The 19,233-nt window shown below is 37.6% G+C and overlaps 2 protein-coding genes across 2 annotated transcripts in view; one reads left to right on the top strand and one right to left on the bottom strand.

Moving 5' to 3' along the window:
* Positions 1-3,457, top strand: part of LOC107602730 (potassium voltage-gated channel subfamily KQT member 5-like) — a 29,974-nt gene extending 26,517 nt beyond the window's left edge. Inside the window, exon 14 of the mRNA XM_016295301.1 lies at positions 1,745-3,457. Coding sequence (XP_016150787.1) covers positions 1,745-2,869 — 1,125 coding nt within the window. The 3' untranslated portion in view covers positions 2,870-3,457. The remainder of the gene's footprint in view (positions 1-1,744) is intronic.
* Positions 3,458-3,922: 465 nt separating this feature from the next.
* eef1a1b (eukaryotic translation elongation factor 1 alpha 1b) lies at positions 3,923-16,360 on the bottom strand. Its single transcript, XM_016295327.1, has 9 exons — positions 16,280-16,360; positions 15,158-15,330; positions 13,061-13,240; positions 12,679-12,975; positions 12,006-12,156; positions 6,801-6,941; positions 6,086-6,201; positions 5,504-5,738; positions 3,923-4,669 (listed from the first exon to the last, which is right to left on the bottom strand). Exons 2-9 carry the CDS (start codon positions 15,299-15,301, stop codon positions 4,545-4,547), a joined length of 1,389 nt encoding a protein of 462 aa, XP_016150813.1. The 5' UTR covers positions 15,302-15,330; positions 16,280-16,360; the 3' UTR covers positions 3,923-4,544.
* Positions 16,361-19,233: the final 2,873 nt, after the last annotated feature.

The following is a 19,233-nucleotide window of genomic DNA, read 5'->3' as shown; positions in this document are numbered from 1 at the left end:
CCACCGGACTGTGCGGATCTAGATGAGCGTCTACCCCAGATCCAGAACACAGCCAGTCCCAAAGCCCAGCCCACCATCACCCCACTGCGCGGAGCTTAAGCCCAAGCCCACTGCAACTGACGAGCCATCGCCAGAGAGAGCTACAGTGCTGAGGATTGCTCCGGAGCCCGAGCCTGTGACGTCAGACCAGGTGCGAGAGCCGGCTACAGAGCTCGCCACAGGGGAGAGCGTCATGAACAGTGAGAGTGCGGAGAGGAGCTCCGCCCCCTGCACCATGGCTGATGGTGAGCTGTCTAAGGATCTGGGTAAAGGAAAAGTGGAAAGAGACTTAATTGATTTGTATACCAACCTGCCCCCTTTTTCCTCCCTCCTCCATCGGTGACCTCTGTCCCTCCCGTTCCTGTTTCCATGTCCAGCCCAGAGAGGGCTCCTGTTCCCAAGTTAAGCCCGAAGAGCCCAGAGGCTCTCAAATGCCCGACCACCCACCCAATCCTGCCTCCTCCACCGCTGTCGTCTGGCAGCCCCTCTGCTTGCCCTTAGCCCACCATCAGTACGGTGCGAGCTCCTCGGGTCTGCCATCCTCCATCGTCACCGTGGCTGCAGAATCCCTGGCCTCCGCCTCCAGCCCCTAAGCCCCGGATTACACCTCGGCTCCACCATGGCTCCTAGCTCCCTCCTGTCCACCATGACCCATCAGTCCACTGGGCTCCCTCGTCCCTCCGGCTCCACCTTGGTCTGTCGTTGACCATCCGTCGTCTCGGGACTGTCTGGAGTCATCACCCCTTCCACCTCCATGGCTCCTCCCTCCGTCGGCTCCACCGTGGGTCACCATTATGGCTGTGGCCTGGGTCCCACCTAGCGCTGCATGGTCCAAGTCCCTCCTGTCATCAACCTGGCTCCTTCCTCCGTCTGATCCGCCCTGGCTCCTCCTGTTTCTTCCTTGGCTCCTCTCTCTGTTGTGACCTCCCTAGACTCTATCTGCCGGCCCCCTCCCGGGTGTCTGTCCTCCTCCTGAGCCTCCTCCCAGTTCCCACCCCTCCCTCTGTTGGTTCTACGGTGCGAGGACTCACCTTCCGGGAGGGGGGCGAAATGTCAGGATTGGACTGTGTTGTGTTTTGCTCCCCATGTGCTCCCCGTGACCCAGTTTCTCCCTCATGTGCCCTTATTTGGTCGTTCCTGTTGCTGCTCCTGTTCTCATTGTCTCTTAATTAGTCATTCTGTTCACCTGTGTTCCTCCCGATTCCCTCATTATCCTGTGTATGTAAGCCCTAGTCCGTTCAGTCTGTGTTTGTCGGGCCTACCAGTTCTGTATGTGTTTCTTCCTTCCCTTCCAAGTGTGGATTTACCCTGTGTGTTGAATTTAATAAATTACATTTTCGTTTATCCATGGCTCTTTCATTCCTTCCGGCAGGGTATCATGACAGTGTCCTAAATACACACAAGTATATTACATTTTTACATGTTTGAATGGAAATTACACAAATTACAATATAATATCCTGTTCAGAAATATTTACCTTGAGTTTTGTTGTTTTTCTAATGTCATTGTCTCATGTTTATAAATTATCATATTAAACATAATACTAAACCAGTGGGCCTTAGCAAACTCTAATCTAAATTAAAATGCAAAAAAACACAAAATCAAGATATTTATTTTCCCTTTAACCGTTTTTAATGAAGAACCACTGTATTAAACATAACCCATGTATTCTAACAAACAGTATTTCTATGTTCCATCTCTATAGGTACAGTCTATTGAAGCTAAGGTGGACTCCTTGCTGGACATCTACCGTCAGGTTCTGCAGAAGGGTTCTTCCTCTGCCTTCACTCTCTCCCCTCTTCCTCCTTTTGGGTTAGAGGAGACTTCAGACTATCCGAGCACCATCCTCAGTAAGGATCTCTCTTGCTCCTCCCAGATCAGCGAGTCCATCTGTGGTAATCACCCCAGAGCCCTCCAATTAATCTTAGCCCCCAACGAACTCAACCTCAACCAGAACAACTCCACAACATCATCTCCTGGGCTCAATCCGGCCTCTGCCTCACCTTTTAGCCCATCAACCTTCCAGGTTCCTTCAACCCCATCCATGGACTGTCCATCAGCACAAGGGAGCCCTTCTCAAATCTTCAGTGCCAACAGTTTTCACTCTTCTGTAGGCCACTTTCCATGTGTCGGTCAACCAACTCCACCTCTTCCATCCCAAGCCTCTTCAAAGCTTCAACTTTCTTCTGTTCCTCCACAAGCAGGCCATGTTCGCAGCATGGGACCCTCTAGGTCGGACTTCACCGACTACTCCAAATCCTACTTCAGAGGAGTCGGGATGGACTTTGGGCTTAACTATAGTATTAGCTGCAAGCTTCAACAAAAAAACAGACCCAGTGCTAAAGAGGACAGTTCTTGGAGGAGACATATAAGCATGGATGCAGAGATGGACCCTCTTGCTCCAGTCTCTCCTCTTGCCCCGATTCAAGGCCAATGCAGTGGGGACAGAGGGCTTGGGAAGTCCCTCTCTGTACAGGACCTCATGCAGCCTGTTCTGGAAGGTCTCGGTGTGAACACGCATTCTAGTCAGGCTAGTTTCTCCACCAGCGTTAGCAGCAGCCAGGACTCTTCAGCTGGGGGCATTGAGATGGGAGTAGGGGGCTGGGGAGAAGCTGATCTCTTCATCAGCGATAGAGACCTTGAGACCTCAAATAAGATACATACTCAAGGGTTCAACTTTCTCTCCCAGCCCCCCATTGATGCATCCTACTCCTCCGAGCTGCTTAGGACAAGTAATACGGCTGGTGCTAGTCACAACCTAGCAAGTGGAAATACGCCCAATACAGGCAGCAATGAGACTATGAACATGACACATGTTCGACTCAAATAACGCAATCTCTAATGTGTTACAAACTCTTAGAAACCACCTCTGATGGAATGAAACTTTGATATGAGAGCTTATTTTATTTTGGATTGATATGTATTTTTATGAGGGCAACACAAATTTAGATCATTTTTATACGTGTTCTATTAGTTTGGTTTATTTGAAAGAAATTATTTCATATAGGCCACTGTACTTGACATATCATTGCATGCATTGTTCTTTTTCAAATGTACTGTAACATTTTTTAAAAAATCAAATAGAATGTGGTAGATTAATAATCAAACTCCTGAAATTATCAAAATCAGAGATGGCATGAACTATTCATTGGACTGCATGAACACTGCATGTCTAAAGACTCATTACAGAATGGCTCATCAACCCAATATTTACAACATGACAAAAATAGAAAAATGTGTCAGAACATAAGACATGACACACTTTCTGAATTTATCATATTGTATTAAAAGGTCATTTACTTTTCTTATGTAAAAAAAAAAAGTGCCAGACACGTTGAAGGAAACTGATGCTGCTGAAAATTGTACCATTTTGAAAAAGCATATTAAATGTTGAGAGGAGCACCTCATAGTTTCCGTACTACATCAGTTGTTGTTTTTATTACTTGTCTTTTTTTTTTTTTAGCTCTGATCACACCGCAACCACATTTCACACAGCCCAACTTAAAATCTAATTAGTTTTGTATATATACATCATTATACAATATACATTATAAATAATAATTATATATTTACAAAAATAATTTATTATAGTTGGTTATTATAAATTATTATAATTGCTAATAATTATTATATATTTATTATTATAATTTTTTTGTAGTTAATTGTTTTTAGTCCATTTAATATTTGTTAGCATGTGCACCAGCACTGAATATTGGTGTCAGAGCTCTCAAATATCTTAAATATTTTATTTAAATACATGAATTATGATTTAAATGATTTAAATACAAAAGCCTCATCAAAGATGTCTGTGAAAATTTCTTGTTGTTTTTTCTTTGTCTAGTAATTTAGAAGCAGGCATCAGAGTTCAAATGTATTTTATTTCTGGTTATGAACCGACATACATTAGATAATGGAGAATCATATTCCCGTTAAAGTACATGAGTGCAAGTGCAAACAAGATGGCCCATGCTTGTTCAGAGCGCTGTCAGGGTAGACAGTAAAGTGCGCTAGCTACTTTAGCTTCATGCACACAGAAAAATACACTGAACTTCAATTATAAAGCTATGTCACAACACATCAAACTAACATAACAGACTAACATAAAATCTCATAGCTGTTGGACTACAAGCTGGAACAGTTAGCTACTATTGCAAGCAAGGTTACACAAGCAATGTTAGCAAGAGGGTTTAGATATTGCACACAAGCTACAGGATAAACAAAGCTTACTCAACACTCCCACTAGAGGCATATTTGCTTAAAGTGCTTAGAACAATTTAACAATAGAACAAATACCACAACGAAGACTGAAAATTCAAACAGAAAATACAATTAAACATAAATATACATATTATCACTATTGTAATCTTTGTCAAGCAGGCATAAATTTTACTTTTCCTTCTTCTGCTTTTGCGATGCATTGTGATAATTAACCAAGCTCTGTTTATGGAGTTGAGAAGAGGAGGGATGGTGTGGCTGACCCGAGTGTTCGCAGCCCAGCACAACATTCATTTGTTCTTCTGGGCCTTTTGGGCAGATTTAGTGACCTTCCCAGATGTCAAGGTTTTCTTCTCAACCCCCTTGATGACGCCCACTGCTACGGTTTGACGCATGTCGCGCACTGCAAAGCGACCTGGGAAATGAAGATCATCCGAAAAATAGTAATAAAAGTTAGTTATTATTATAAATCAAGGAGAGAGACCAAGAAACACCCTGGCATAAAACTATTACATTTTAAGTCCATTATTAAATAAAGATTTACTACCATATTATTGAATTTATACACACCTTTTTAATGTCTTTTTATGTACATATGCAGTGTATACTTTCACATTACATTTTAATTAATTTTACTTCAAACATTTTAAGGCGCAGTTACAGTTATCAATGTCCAGTGAGTTTTCATGGGTGAAATTCAGTCATTTCAATACGAATCCTTGTGTTCAGATTCTGAGAAACCTATAGCGGAAAATCTTTCGCCATCAAGTTTTTGACGGTTGGAAACTTCACTTGAGGGCAAAAGATTTTCCACTATAGAATCTGACCACATGGATTCATATTGATATGACTAAATTTCTCCCATGAAAATGCACTGTTTTAGACACCCCTGTTTTAGACCTATTAAGATTTTCAGTTTATGCATTATTTGAATGAGCCAAGTTTGCATTCTTGGCTCAAAGTCTTTTCCTGTTTTTCCCTCTTCTCTCTTATCACAGTGTTTTACCTCAAACTGTCCAGACAAATACAATCCAAAATGCTCAAAAATAAAACTTTAAGCAAATATTATTAATTATTATAATTTATGCCCACCATAGAAAGTTCACTGCACTGAAACAGTGAAATATTCTTATAAAAAGCACTTGAAAAATTAATGCATGTTTATAGCGGGAGTGAATTTGGTAATAAAGTCAAGCGTTTTATAATGAAGATACATAACTTAAAATCCAAATTAATATATGACCCTTACCAAGAGGAGGATACTCAGAGAAACTCTCCACACACATGGGTTTGCCTGGTATCATATCTACAATAGCAGCATCCCCAGACTTCAGGGACTTGGGATTGTCTTCCAGCTTCTTCCCAGAGCGACGGTCAATCTTTTCCTTTAACTCGGCAAACTTGCAGGCAATGTGAGCAGTGTGGCAATCCAACACGGGGGCGTAACCAGCACTGATCTGACCTGGGTGGTTCAGAATGATCACCTGACCAGAGCAGAAAGTGGATCAGTGAATAGTTTGTAATGTCAAACAGTGAAAAGATTTTAAAATAAATCTTATTTGTTACACTGCAAAAAGTGGTAATTATTTTCTTAAAGAGTTATTTCTACCTGATTTAACACATAGAAATGAGTTTCGTTGGTCTAAAATAATGTATTTAGTCTGATCCAATGATGTTACATAATTTGGACTTGAATAAAACCAGTTATTTAAGATGTTACCATTTTTTCAGTGTAGACCCTAACAGGCGTATCTAGATAATTTATATTTTAAATCATGAATTGTGTCAGAAGGTTTTATAACACTATAAAACACCAAACTAAGACCTTTACCTGTGCGGTGAAACTAGCTGCCTCCTGTGGAGGATCGTTCTTGCTGTCACCTGCAACATTCCCACGTCGGATATCTTTGACTGAGACATTCTTCACATTAAATCCCACATTATCACCTGGAAGAGCTTCAGACAGAGCCTCATGATGCATCTCCACAGATTTCACCTCAGTGGTCACATTCACAGGGGCAAATGTCACAACTAGGCCAGGTTTCAGAATGCCTGTTTCAACCCGTCCCACAGGCACAGTACCAATTCCTAAATAGTAACAAAAAGAGCGCAATGGTAAAAGAGTGACATTTTACTAAATATATAACTTACTAAATATCAGTTGCAATCTCAGTTATTTTATCTCTTAAAATACCATAGACATAGAGCTGGGTAGTAACTGAATTACATGTAATCTGGGTTACGTAATCAGATTCCAAAAATTAAGTACTTGTAATTAGATTACATTACATTTTAAAATACTTGTAATCAGACTTCAGTTACTTTTTTATGGATTACATAATTACATACTATGCATACAATAGAAATAAATTATTCATAATTTATCAATTCTCCTAATTCCTCTTTTTCATCTTTTAAATGTTTCTTTCTAACATATCCTACCGCTTACAGACTCTCAGAAAGTCTTTCAGTTTTGTGGACATTCACAGAAAGTCATTAGTCAGGTGGCTACACAGCATTTGACCACTGGATTTACAAAAATCAACCTGGAAGAGCTTCAGACAGAGCCTCATGATGCATCTCCACAGATTTCACCTCAGTGGTCACATTCACAGGGGCAAATGTCACAACTAGGCCAGGTTTCAGAATGCCTGTTTCAACCCGTCCCACAGGCACAGTACCAATTCCTAAATAGTAACAAAAAGAGCGCAATGGTAAAAGAGTGACATTTTACTAAATATATAACTTACTAAATATCAGTTGCAATCTCAGTTATTTTATCTCTTAAAATACAATAGACATAGAGCTGGGTAGTAACTGAATTACATGTAATCTGGGTTACGTAATCAGATTCCAAAAATTAAGTACTTGTAATTAGGTTACATTACATTTTAAAATACTTGTAATCAGACTACAGTTACTTTTTTATGGATTACATAATTACATACTATGCATACAATAGAAATAAATTATTCATAATTTATCAATTCTCCTAATTCCTCTTTTTCATCTTTTAAATGTTTCTTTCTAACATATCCTACCGCTTACAGACTCTCAAAAAAGTCTTTCAGTTTTGTGGACATTCACAGAAAGTCATTAGTCAGGTGGCTACACAGCATTTGACCACTGGATTTACAAAAATCATTTCAAGTGTTTCAATGTTGCATCAACTATTGATGAACACATTAATATGTATCGAGCGCAATGGTAAAAGAGTGACATTTTACTAAATATATAACTTACTAAATATCAGTTGCAATCTCAGTTATTTTATCTCTTAAAATACAATAGACATAGAGCTGGGTAGTAACTGAATTACATGTAATCTGGGTTACGTAATCAGATTCCAAAAATTAAGTACTTGTAATTAGGTTACATTACATTTTAAAATACTTGTAATCAGACTACAGTTACTTTTTTATGGATTACATAATTACATACTATGCATACAATAGAAATAAATTATTCATAATTTATCAATTCTCCTAATTCCTCTTTTTCATCTTTTAAATGTTTCTTTCTAACATATCCTACCGCTTACAGACTCTCAAAAAAGTCTTTCAGTTTTGTGGACATTCACAGAAAGTCATTAGTCAGGTGGCTACACAGCATTTGACCACTGGATTTACAAAAATCATTTCAAGTGTTTCAATGTTGCATCAACTATTGATGAACACATTAATATGTATCTGAATTATCACTCAGTAGGTTATTTAACCATCTATTTCAATGTATTTGGAAGGCATTTGTCTTTCAAACACATTAAAATGCACAAATTCACATTATTTCTTATTTACATGTAATGCAGGCATTCCCAAACTTTTTTGTCATCTGAACATCTTTCATCTAATATATTTACTTAAAGTACCCATGAGATTTTAAAATAAATATTTAATAATTAAGTATTGCATATGCATGTTCACGGTTCTCTGACGTTGGTTAATGGTCATATGACATTTTTAGGAAGTGTTTTATTTATTTTTGTTCATTTAAAATGATTTATTTATTTTTTATTTTAATTTATGTTGTTAATTTCAACGAATGGAATATACTTTCTTTCTTTTTGTATTTTTTAGGGCTGGTAAGCGATTACATTTTTTAATCTAATTAATTGCAAATTAATCGCACATCAGATTTGGCTGAGAAATTACTCCCAAAAGATCATTTAAAGTCATTGTTGTGTAAAACATCAAACAGAAATTACAAAAAGTAGCTTCAGCAAGAAATATTTTGTTTGATTAAATGTATTACATATACTCTTTTGGACCATGAGGGTGTGTAAATGATGACACTATTGTCATTTTTGGGTAGGTGAATTATACCTTTAATAATTAATTTTATTAATTTCATTATTATTACTATGGAAATATGAAATTATTTCTTTAATGAAATGATACTCCAAATAATAAACTAAAACTGTCAGTAGGTGGTAGTAAATGTCTTAATTATTACGTCATCGAGTCATTTATTCATTCATTTGATTCGTTCAAATGGCTGATTCATTCAGGAGTGAAGTGAAGTGACATGTGGCCAAGTATGGTGACCCATACTCAGAATTAGAGCTCTGCATTTACCCATCCAAAGTGCACACACACAGCAGTGAACACACACAAACCGTGAACACACACCCGGAGCAGTGGGCAGCCATTTATGCTGCGGCGCCCGGGGAGCAGTTGGGGGTTCGGTGCCTTGCTCAAGGGCACCTCAGTCGTGGTATTGAAGGTGGGAGAGACCGCTGTACATTCACTCCCCCCACCTACAATCCCTGCCGGTACGAGACTCAGTACGATACCTTTGGGTTATGAGTCCGACTCTCTAACCATTAGGCCACGACTTCCCCAGTAAATGGTTCTTTGTGATTGGTCCATTGAATCATTAGGCTTGTTCGACTTGAAGCGGATCATCACCATCAGACCGATCGGTGTGTGACATCAAAGTGCCGCGAGAGATATAGAGAGCAGACGGCTAGGGATGGGCAATACTACTTATTTTGTTTTCGATACGATACCGATACTTTTAAAGGCCAGTATCGTCGATATCGATACGATACGTCTAAACTAAAATTTTTAATTATGGAATGTATTAAATTAAATTACTAAGAGTAAAATGAATAGTGATACCCACGAGCAGTTGGGGGTTCGGTGCCTTGCTCAAGGGCACCTCAGTCGTGGTATTGAAGGTGGGAGAGAGCGTTGTACATTCACTCCCCCCACCTACAATCCCTGCCGGTACGAGACTCGGTACGATACCTTTGGGTTATGAGTCCGACTCTCTAACCATTAGGCCACGACTTCCCCAGTAAATGGTTCTTTGTGATTGGTCCATTGAATCATTAGGCTTGTTCGACTTGAAGCGGATCATCACCATCAGACCGATCGGTGTGTGACATCAAAGTGCCGCGAGAGATATAGAGAGCAGACGGCTAGGGATGGGCAATACTACTTATTTTGTTTTCGATACGATACCAATACTTTTAAACGCCAGTATCGTCGATATCGATACGATACGTCTAAACTAAAATTTTAAATTATGGAATGTATTAAATTAACTTACTAAGAGTAAAATGAATAATGATACCCACTTAACGTTATATTTTAACACTCAATATGCCTTAATTGCAACTTATTAGGTTATATGCTTGTTTACACATGGTTAAAATATGTTTACTGAAGTGGTAACCATGGAAATCTACAATATACTTGAACTACGGTCACTTAGTAAAATCATGGTTCATTTTCATAAGGGACTGCAAGTGACAGGCTGTTGCACGCATAAAATGCAACCTTTTTATTCTGACATGATATGATACGTGTATGATTTATATTAACATTACAGAATAGAACATGATCAATTTGAACTTTTAACATTCAATTTAAATAAATGCAAATGCACAAACATTTTCAGTTTGTTTATTGTGAAATAACTCAAACATATATGTTTTTTTCTGTCCTCTGATAAGCATTGTTCTGGGCTGCATGCACTGTCAGAAGTGAGTGAATGTGATTGGTTCTGTCTTGCAACATTTGCGTGTGTTCAGATGAGAAGGAAAATAGTTCTATCCTACACAATTATTTGCTAACAAAGGTTATTACTTGAACTACGGTCACTTAGTAAAATCATGGTTCATTTTCATAAGGGACTGCAAGTGACAGGCTGTTGCACGCATAAAATGCAACCTTTTTATTCTGACATGATATGATACGTGTATGATTTATATTAACATTACAGAATAGAACATGATCAATTTGAACTTTTAACATTCAATTTAAATAAATGCAAATGCACAAACATTTTCAGTTTGTTTTTTCTGTCCTCTGATAAGCATTGTTCTGGGCTGCATGCACTGTCAGAAGTGAGTGAATGGACGTGACGTCTCCGTTCCCTCCTTCAGGGAACGAGGGTTACATACGTAACCGAGACGTTATCGATACTTTCGATACTCGCATCAGTATCAATATATCGATACTTCAGGATCGATACGCCCATCCCTATCATACACTGATCGGTCTGTACAGCGCCGCATCAATTCCAACGCGCCTATGGCCAATGGTTCAACTATTCATTCAATAGCGCCTCTGTGATTGATTGGTTCTGTCTTGCAACATTTGCGTGTGTTCAGATGAGAAGGAAAATAGTTCTATCCTACACAATTATTTGCTAACAAAGGTTATTTGTCAAATTCAATGCATACTGTATGCATTCGTTTTTTTGGTTAAATAAAATCACTGGTAAATAAAACACACCTTAGTATCGATATTTTTTGTTTGAGTATCGATACTTTCGATACTCGCATCAGTATCAATATATCGATACTTCAGGATCGATACGCCCATCCCTATCATTCACTGATCGGTCTGTACAGCGCCGCATCAATTCCAACGCGCCTATGGCCAATGGTTCAACTATTCATTCAATAGCAATAAATTATTCATAATTTATCAATTATCCTAATTCCTCTTTTTCATCTTTTAAATGTTTCTTTCTAACATATCCTACCACTTACAGACTCTCAGAAAGTCTTTCAGTTTAGTGGACATTATGGTTCGTGCCAAATGGTTCACCCAATTCGTTCAAATCGTGCATTAAGAAATGAAATGCCGCTGTGAGTTGCTCGGAGACGAATAGTTCTGGTTTGTCTTTATATTTTCATTGACAATATTGAGCAAAACAGACAACATTGCGTCTAAAATAACAATATTAACTTCTTACTGAACTGTTGTATAAGATCAGTATCACATTTGCACTCGTGTGATATTGCACTTATTGCTCGTGTGATATTGCCCATAAATAACTCACCCTCAAGTCATCCTAGGTGTATATGACTTTCTTCTTTCAGACGAATCCAGTCGGAGTTATATAAAAAATGGTCTTTGATCTTTCAAGCTCTTTAATGCCACTCAGCGGGTGTTGCATGCATCAGTCCAAAAGAAGTTAAATAAAAAGCAAATTAAATAAAAGTATTTTTAATGTTACAAGATTATCCTATTTAAATCAATGTGATAAGTGAGTAATGTCAAAAGTAATCTAAAAGTAATCTGATTATATTACCTGAAATGTGTAATGTAATGGATTACGTCACAAACTACAATTTTTGTCATGTAATTTGGAATCAGTAACGGATTACAATTTTCAAGTAATCTCCCCAGCTCTGCATAGACAACTGTAAGTCATTTGTAAGTCACATACCTTTACAAGAAATGAAAACATGTGGGTTCCTTATTAAGAGCCTTTCAATTTCGGTGTCTTCTTACCTCCAATCTTGTAAACGTCCTGCAGTGGGAGGCGAAGGGGTTTGTCAGTGGGGCGGGTTGGAGGCTGAATGGCATCCAGAGCCTCCAACAGAGTCGTCCCAGAGACACTCCCATCCTTACGAGTGATCTTCCAGCCCTTGAACCAGGTCATCTACAGAGAAAACATATTATTATAGCCAATACATGTAACAGTTTGGAATGGTTTGGATGGTTGGAACCTCTTAGGAGTTACAAAGGAGAAAAACATTTTGGAAAGAAATTAATTTGACAGTAAAGGAATTTATAATACAAATTCTGAAAAATGTATCACAGTTTCCATAAAAATATAAAGCAGCACAGCTGTTTTCAGCATTGATAATAATAATAAATGTTTCTTGTCTTGGGCAGCAAATCAGCAGATTTCTGAAGGATCATTTGAAATTAAAGACTGCAGTAATGGCTGCTGAAAATTTAGCTTGGTCTAACTGGAATAAATTACATGAATTACATTTATATATACAGTACTGACTGTAAAGCAAACAGTGAAGGACATATTTAATCTCTAAAAATAACTTAAAATTAATGAATAATAGTTTGGCTTGTAAAAAGCTAAATGATGCTCTTTAAATATCTAGAACTATTGAGTCTATTAATAATCTGAAATATATAAAACTGTAGTCAATATGATACTAACGTTTGGGCTGGCCTCCAGCATGTTATCTCCATTCCATCCAGAGATTGGAACAAATGCCACTGTATCGGGGTTGTAGCCGATTTTCTTGATATAAGTGCTGACTTCCTTCACAATCTCTTCATAGCGCTTCTGGCTGTAATTGGGTTCCGTAGAGTCCATCTTGTTGACACCCACGATCAGTTGTTTGACACCCAGGGTGTATGCCAGCAAAGCGTGCTCTCGTGTTTGGCCATTCTTTGAGATACCAGCCTCAAATTCTCCAACACCAGCCGCCACAATCAACACAGCACAGTCTGCCTGTATCGGAAGAAATGCAATGTTTAAGATTATGAAAATACTTCATAAAATACTGATTGGCATTGTTATGTGTTTACATACAAACCTGTGAGGTGCCAGTGATCATGTTCTTAATAAAGTCTCTGTGTCCTGGAGCATCAATGATGGTGACATAGTACTTGCTGGTCTCAAACTTCCACAGGGAGATATCAATGGTGATGCCTCGCTCTCTCTCAGCTTTTAGCTTGTCAAGGACCCAAGCGTACTTAAAAGAGCCTTTTCCCATCTGTGAAAGGTAAAGAACATATATCTGTTTAGAGAAAAACCTGCAACTGAATTTCTTAACCCTTTAAACACCCCCTGTATGACTTTATTTCTTATGTGGAACAGAAAAGTATATTTTTTGAGGAACGTTTCAAGTGTTTCAACAACATTGGACCCAGTTGACATTCATTGTATGGACAAAAACATTGAGAGAAATTACTAATTTCTTTTGCCCTATTAGTGGTCTATTTCTATATACAGTATATTATATATTTTATATATATTGTGTAAGGGGCGGCACAGTGGCTTGGTGGTTAGCAGTGTTGTCTCACAGCAAGAAGGTCCTTGGTTTGAGCCCCGGCAAGGACGGGAGGCCTTTCTGTGTGGAGTTTGCATGTTCTCCCTGTGTCTGCGTGGGTTTCCTCCCACAGACATGCAGGTTAGGTTAACTGAACATTCTAAATTGTCCCCGGACTGTGTGTAAAGATAAGTCTTGTGTATGGATTAACTGGTTCTCGCCATGAATATAGCCATAGATGCTGGATTGGTGTAAAGAAATAAACAAACAAACATATATGTTGTGTTTGTATTTTTTCTTCACCTACTAGTAGTATCAAACTTTCAGGCATATGCCATAAACAAATACCAGTGAAGTGATACATACAATGACAAGAATGTGCTGTAACACTAAATATCAATACTGTTGGAACACTGCTTGGCCAATCAAATTGGAGGTTAGGTTAACTGAACATTCTAAATTGTCCCCGGACTGTGTGTAAAGATAAGTCTTGTGTATGGATTAAAATGGACTGAAAATAACCATTGCATCTTATGTGACAGAGAACATTCGTTTAATTCACCCAAAAATGAAAATTCTGTCATTAATTACTCACACTCATGTCGTTCTAAACCCATAAGACCTCCGTTCATCTTCGGAACACAAATTAAGATATTTTTGATGAATTCTGAGAGCTCTCTGACCCTCCCATAGACAGCAATGTAATTACCACGATCAAGGTCCAGAAACGTAGCAAGGAGATCGGTAAAATAATCCATGTGACATCAGGGGTTCAACCGTAATTTTATGAAGCTATGAGAATACTTTTTGTACGCAAAGAAAACAAAAATAACTACTTTATTCAACAATTCGTCTCCTCCGCGTCACCCTGGTGCCATTTTGGAGAATATCCACTGAACGTAAACAGCGTATGCTATTCTGTGTCAGCTGCGTCACACGGATACATTTTCTACATTGTTTGCGCTTTGATTTGAACGAAAACAACGTATCCATGTGACGCAGCTGACAGAATAGCATACGCTGTTTACGTTCAGTGGATATTCTATGGGAGGGTCAGAAAGCTCTCGTATTTCATCAAAAATATCTTAATTTGTGTTCCGAAGATGAACGGAGGTCTTACGGGTTTAGAACGACATGAGGGTGAGTAATTAATGACAGAATGTTAGTATATTTTGGGTGAACTAACCTTTTAAATGATGACACAATATATATTTTTGTGTGAACTTAAAAGGAATAGTTTGTCCAAAACTAAAAATGTACTCACCCTCAGGCCATCTAATATATAGAGTATCCAATATATACATTTGTTTCTTCAGAAATTAAGCATTACATGCTCACCAATGGATCCCCTGCAGTGAATGGGTGCCATCAGAATGAGAATGGCCTGAGGGTCAGTACATTCTCAGAACATTTTTGGGTGAACAATTGAAAACATACTTTATAGAATCATTTATAAAGCAAACTCACAATCTGTGATTTGTGCTGATATTTAGTAGCTCAGCACTCTTGCTTGTTTGATATTGCTTAAGTAGGTCATCTTACATACAGTGGGCCTCTTTGAAAAAATGTTATGCATTAATAATAACACTGCAACAAATTGTAGCTAAATCTATTTGGTCTTGCATATTTGGACTGCTATACCTCTGCAGCTTCCTTCTCAAACTTTTCAATGGTCCTCTTGTCGATGCCTCCGCACTTGTAAATGAGGTGGCCGGTGGTGGTGGACTTCCCTGAATCCACATGGCCAATGACCACGATGTTGATATGGAGCTTCTCCTTACCCATCACTGGGCTCTCATTGGGTTACAGTCAGCCTACAACAGGAAAAAGGAGACTAAATAATTCATCATGCAAATAAGTTATTCATGGTCTAATTGCGCTCAGATGTACGGCAACAACCAATAGCTCAATATACTTTATCATTTTCAGTTCTTCTTAATTTATTTACAATATGTCAAATCAATTTTGATGAAAGTAATACTTTTGTTACGCCACTGTCATGCTGAAAGTAAACATACATGTAATCATATGATATAGGCTCATCATAACAGTAGATAATACATCTCTGTTCAGGTTATCATGGATGTGGTTCAAAATATATAATTGAGTCATTTGTCATCTAAAGGAATCTAGTGTAGTATTGTTAGTACAGCAATGACCTCAAAAATAATTTACTAAATATAAATTACAAAATCGCTCATTTAAATTCATTAATATTTTAAATCATTCGTAGGCTACTATTGGTCGAAATTATGTGTGTGTGTGTTTTCCCCAGCGTTGTCTGAGTTACAATAAAGCATAATAGGATACATTAAACGACAAAATATGTTATTTCAGTATTTTTTCTTATATGATCTCCATTTCAATAATACTCCACAATCATTTCGATATTGACATCATTCTGAACAAATATGGTTATGTAATAATGTCATGCATGTAAATAATGTACTAGCTATAGATGCCACATCGTGAAAAGCGCGTGCTGCCTGTTAGCAAAGCTTGACTGTCTGCTGGCCAAAGAGCAAAGATGGCACTGCAGAATAAAAGGACATAAATGTTGTTTCCACAACAGACCCTGTCAGTTTCATCAGCGCCATGTTCTGTATTATATATCCTTACTGGAAATAAAACTCAAATGCATTCTCATCATGCATTCTCAAATACCCAATAAACCATCCGACCGCTTAGCCCTACCAGCAAGTCATTAAAAAGCACTATTATACACCGAAAACGCAGAGAGGGTGTGTTTTTCAGGTGTCCAACCTTGGAGAGAGGCGCCTGTAGTCCAGGGCAGCAGGAGCAAGAGTCGCGGCGTTGAATCAGATAGTGCTTGCTTGCCTGGGTGCCGCTGTCGTCGTCGTGTCGGAGGATGTTTCTATCTGTTCCACTAGAGGAAGCTGTCGAATAAGAAATGTAGCCTACATAACCATATCTGGAGTATTTTACTTTTAGATGTGTGATGACTTCTGTATGGGTGTTTCTTCCATTTTTTTATTACTTGAAGGTCATATTAAAATAGTTTTAGAAACATTTTACCAGGTCTCCATCATATGTTTTGTTTCAGAATGTCTTTTAAAGAGACAGTTATGACAGCAATTCTGTCTTTATTTACTCACTCACAAGTTGTTCCAAACCTGTATGAGATTCTTTCTTCTGCTGAGTATGAAAATGTTGGTAACCAAACAGTTGATGGTAGCCAATGACTTCCATAATATGAATCAATGGAAGTCAATGGCTGACGGACGGAACGGACCTCGCACCGGGCCCTGCATCAGCTTGGGACGGCGCTGACTATCCCTATAATTATGGAAATTATCGTTTATTTTTGTCCCATCTCCAGACTTTCAATCTTAAAATCAATCATAAATAGTAATTATTAATATAAATTAAAAACAAAAATATTAAGTAATAAAACATAATAATAATCATAAACTATTTAAATATTTATTGTATGAGAGTGATCTATTTTTTACACAAATTGCAAATGCTCCTGTTTTGATGTCATGTCCACTACTTTTTGGCACTAATAAAAAAATCTAAAGTTTATTTATTTAATGAGGAGATATAATCATGGTAAATATCACAATATTTGATATAATAGCTGAAATAACTTCATTTTAATGTTAAAAATCCCATATCCACATACTGACAGAATCTTGAGACCCATGTTCATAATCTTACTCTGAAGATGTCTGACATTACAGGTGCTTTATGGCAGATGTTTCATCTGTCCAAAGCGTTTGTTTGTTTGTTTGTTTGTTTATTTATTTAAGAAAAAATCATATTGAATTGGTAAGAAGTGACATGAATTTAGACATGAATTTAATTTCGTTGTGAAGTTAAAATCATTTGATTATCTCTTAATAACGTTACACTATGTGGACATATTCTTTCTCAAACGTCCTTGATCAGTGATTTATATGTTGGAACATTTAAACTGACAACAAGACCATGTCTTTCCTTTAGTCACTGAAATCACAAAATAAAGTTGAATTAGAAAAAAAAAATCATATAAGTTTTAAACTCACAACCTAAAAGCAAAACACATTCCTCTGAGTTGCAAAACCGTATTCATAAGGGCCTGAACTCATCTAGGGCCTACAGTTGCCCATGCTTGCAGCTATACTTTGGCTATACAAGAATTATATGACAATAAAGACAACCATAAGCCAAAGCCTGTGGTGTAACTATGTAAATAGGTACACTCATTGTTTGATGGGTGATGGTGCGGTTATCATTATTACAGCCTGTTTAATCATCTTCTCAGTTGTTATTACATGAGGTGACTTGAGCCAGTAAATAATATAATTCACAAATGGAATCCCACTGTACCTGCCAGTAACTTTCCAAGAGCCCTGCATGTCAGCCTGAGATGAAAAACTGTTTTATCAAGCCTTCATCTGTGAACATGCCTCTGGCTTGGGCCTTAAAAATTGACAGGGGTCAAAAGCAATAAGCTCAGATGAACTTTACAATCTAAATGGAGATTCCCAATGTACTTTTCTGAGTCAAAGAGCTTTTACAACACAATTAAGTCTCTTTGTAAACACATACAGTATGTTACTATTCTAAAACTGTATCAGTTGTATAAATAAAATATACACATTTTCCCCCACGTTTAGCTCACACTATAAAATCTCATTTATGTTTTGGCTGAGCAACCCTGGTCTCATTTCTGATATTTTGTCTTGGTTTTCTAAAACTTTCTAAGATATCATTCTACAAGTTAGTGTTTTATAAATAAAAGACTAAATTTAGGTTTAAGTAGGAGTCTTCATTGTTATCAGTGTTATGTGCATGATTAATTATGAACAAAGTGTAGCAGTCCAAAACACGTGGGAAACTTTAAGTTCCAGATTAAAAGTTGTAAATAGATCACCATCTGTGTCTCTGTAGAGCCATCACCTCTCAGATCTCTGTATGCTATATAAAGTCCTTTATAAATATCTGATCCATGAGCTGAGAGTATGGAAATGTGAGATTCCATGGTTAATTATAAATGATATCTCAATGTATTCATTATCAAACACCCCCATAGCATATCTATTGCAAATATTTTGAGATTTCATTGTGTGGGCTGGTTTTCTATACAGAGATAAAGCCAAGTGTTAGACCGGGAAGGTTTATAAACGAATTCCTGCTGAAATTTCAGTCCAAAACCAGAGTTTATTTATATCCATAATGAGGTCAGAGAAACTCTTACAGCCATTGACATATGCTCGCAAGTAGCCTACAATAAGCAACGCTTCACTGTTGAAAAAATAAAGAAATAAAATAACAAATTTATGTTTTAATGAGTGCTAAGTGTCTTTTTTTCCCAGAAATATTTCAATCTTATTTTCGCCAAAACATAAAGTCTCCCTGAATTAAATTGAGTCACTCTGGCTCTGTGCATGAGTGTTTTATTTTACCATCTGTAATTTGCTTCAAACAAGATTATTTTATTGTGAATATACATGCAACAGTTAATCATTTCTATATAAATGCATGAACTATATTGCATTCCACTTCTAGCTAATTTTCTCGAATCTCTCTCGTATTCTCTCATCCTTGCTGCCTCTATGATTGGGTGATATTTTTATGAATCTAGGTCCTGAGGCCACCTGGGGAAAACAGCACCAAATTCAGGCCATGTAACAAACCCGGGACGAGCAAAAAAGGACTTCGACAATGATGTGTCATATCACAACTTTCCACAAACAGAAACAAAACACAGT

The sequence above is a fragment of the Sinocyclocheilus grahami genome, unplaced genomic scaffold (assembly GCF_001515645.1).
Source record: "Sinocyclocheilus grahami isolate Dianchi unplaced genomic scaffold, SAMN03320097.WGS_v1.1 scaffold334.1, whole genome shotgun sequence".
NCBI lineage: Eukaryota > Metazoa > Chordata > Actinopteri > Cypriniformes > Cyprinidae > Sinocyclocheilus > Sinocyclocheilus grahami.
Note: the sequence above shows the minus strand (reverse complement) of the source record. Positions and strands in the feature narration are given on the sequence as shown.

Excerpts from the sequence above, each read along its gene's own strand:
- eef1a1b (XM_016295327.1), bottom strand. The coding sequence starts at position 15,301 with ATGGGTAAGGAGAAGCTCCATATCAACATCGTGGTCATTGGCCATGTG. Across the intron at positions 12,157-12,678 it reads TGCTGGAGGCCAGCCCAAAC|ATGACCTGGTTCAAGGGCTG; the intron begins GTTAGTATCATA and ends TTTTCTCTGTAG. Across the intron at positions 4,670-5,503 it reads CTCTGAGTATCCTCCTCTTG|GTCGCTTTGCAGTGCGCGAC; the intron begins GTAAGGGTCATA and ends TTCATTTCCCAG.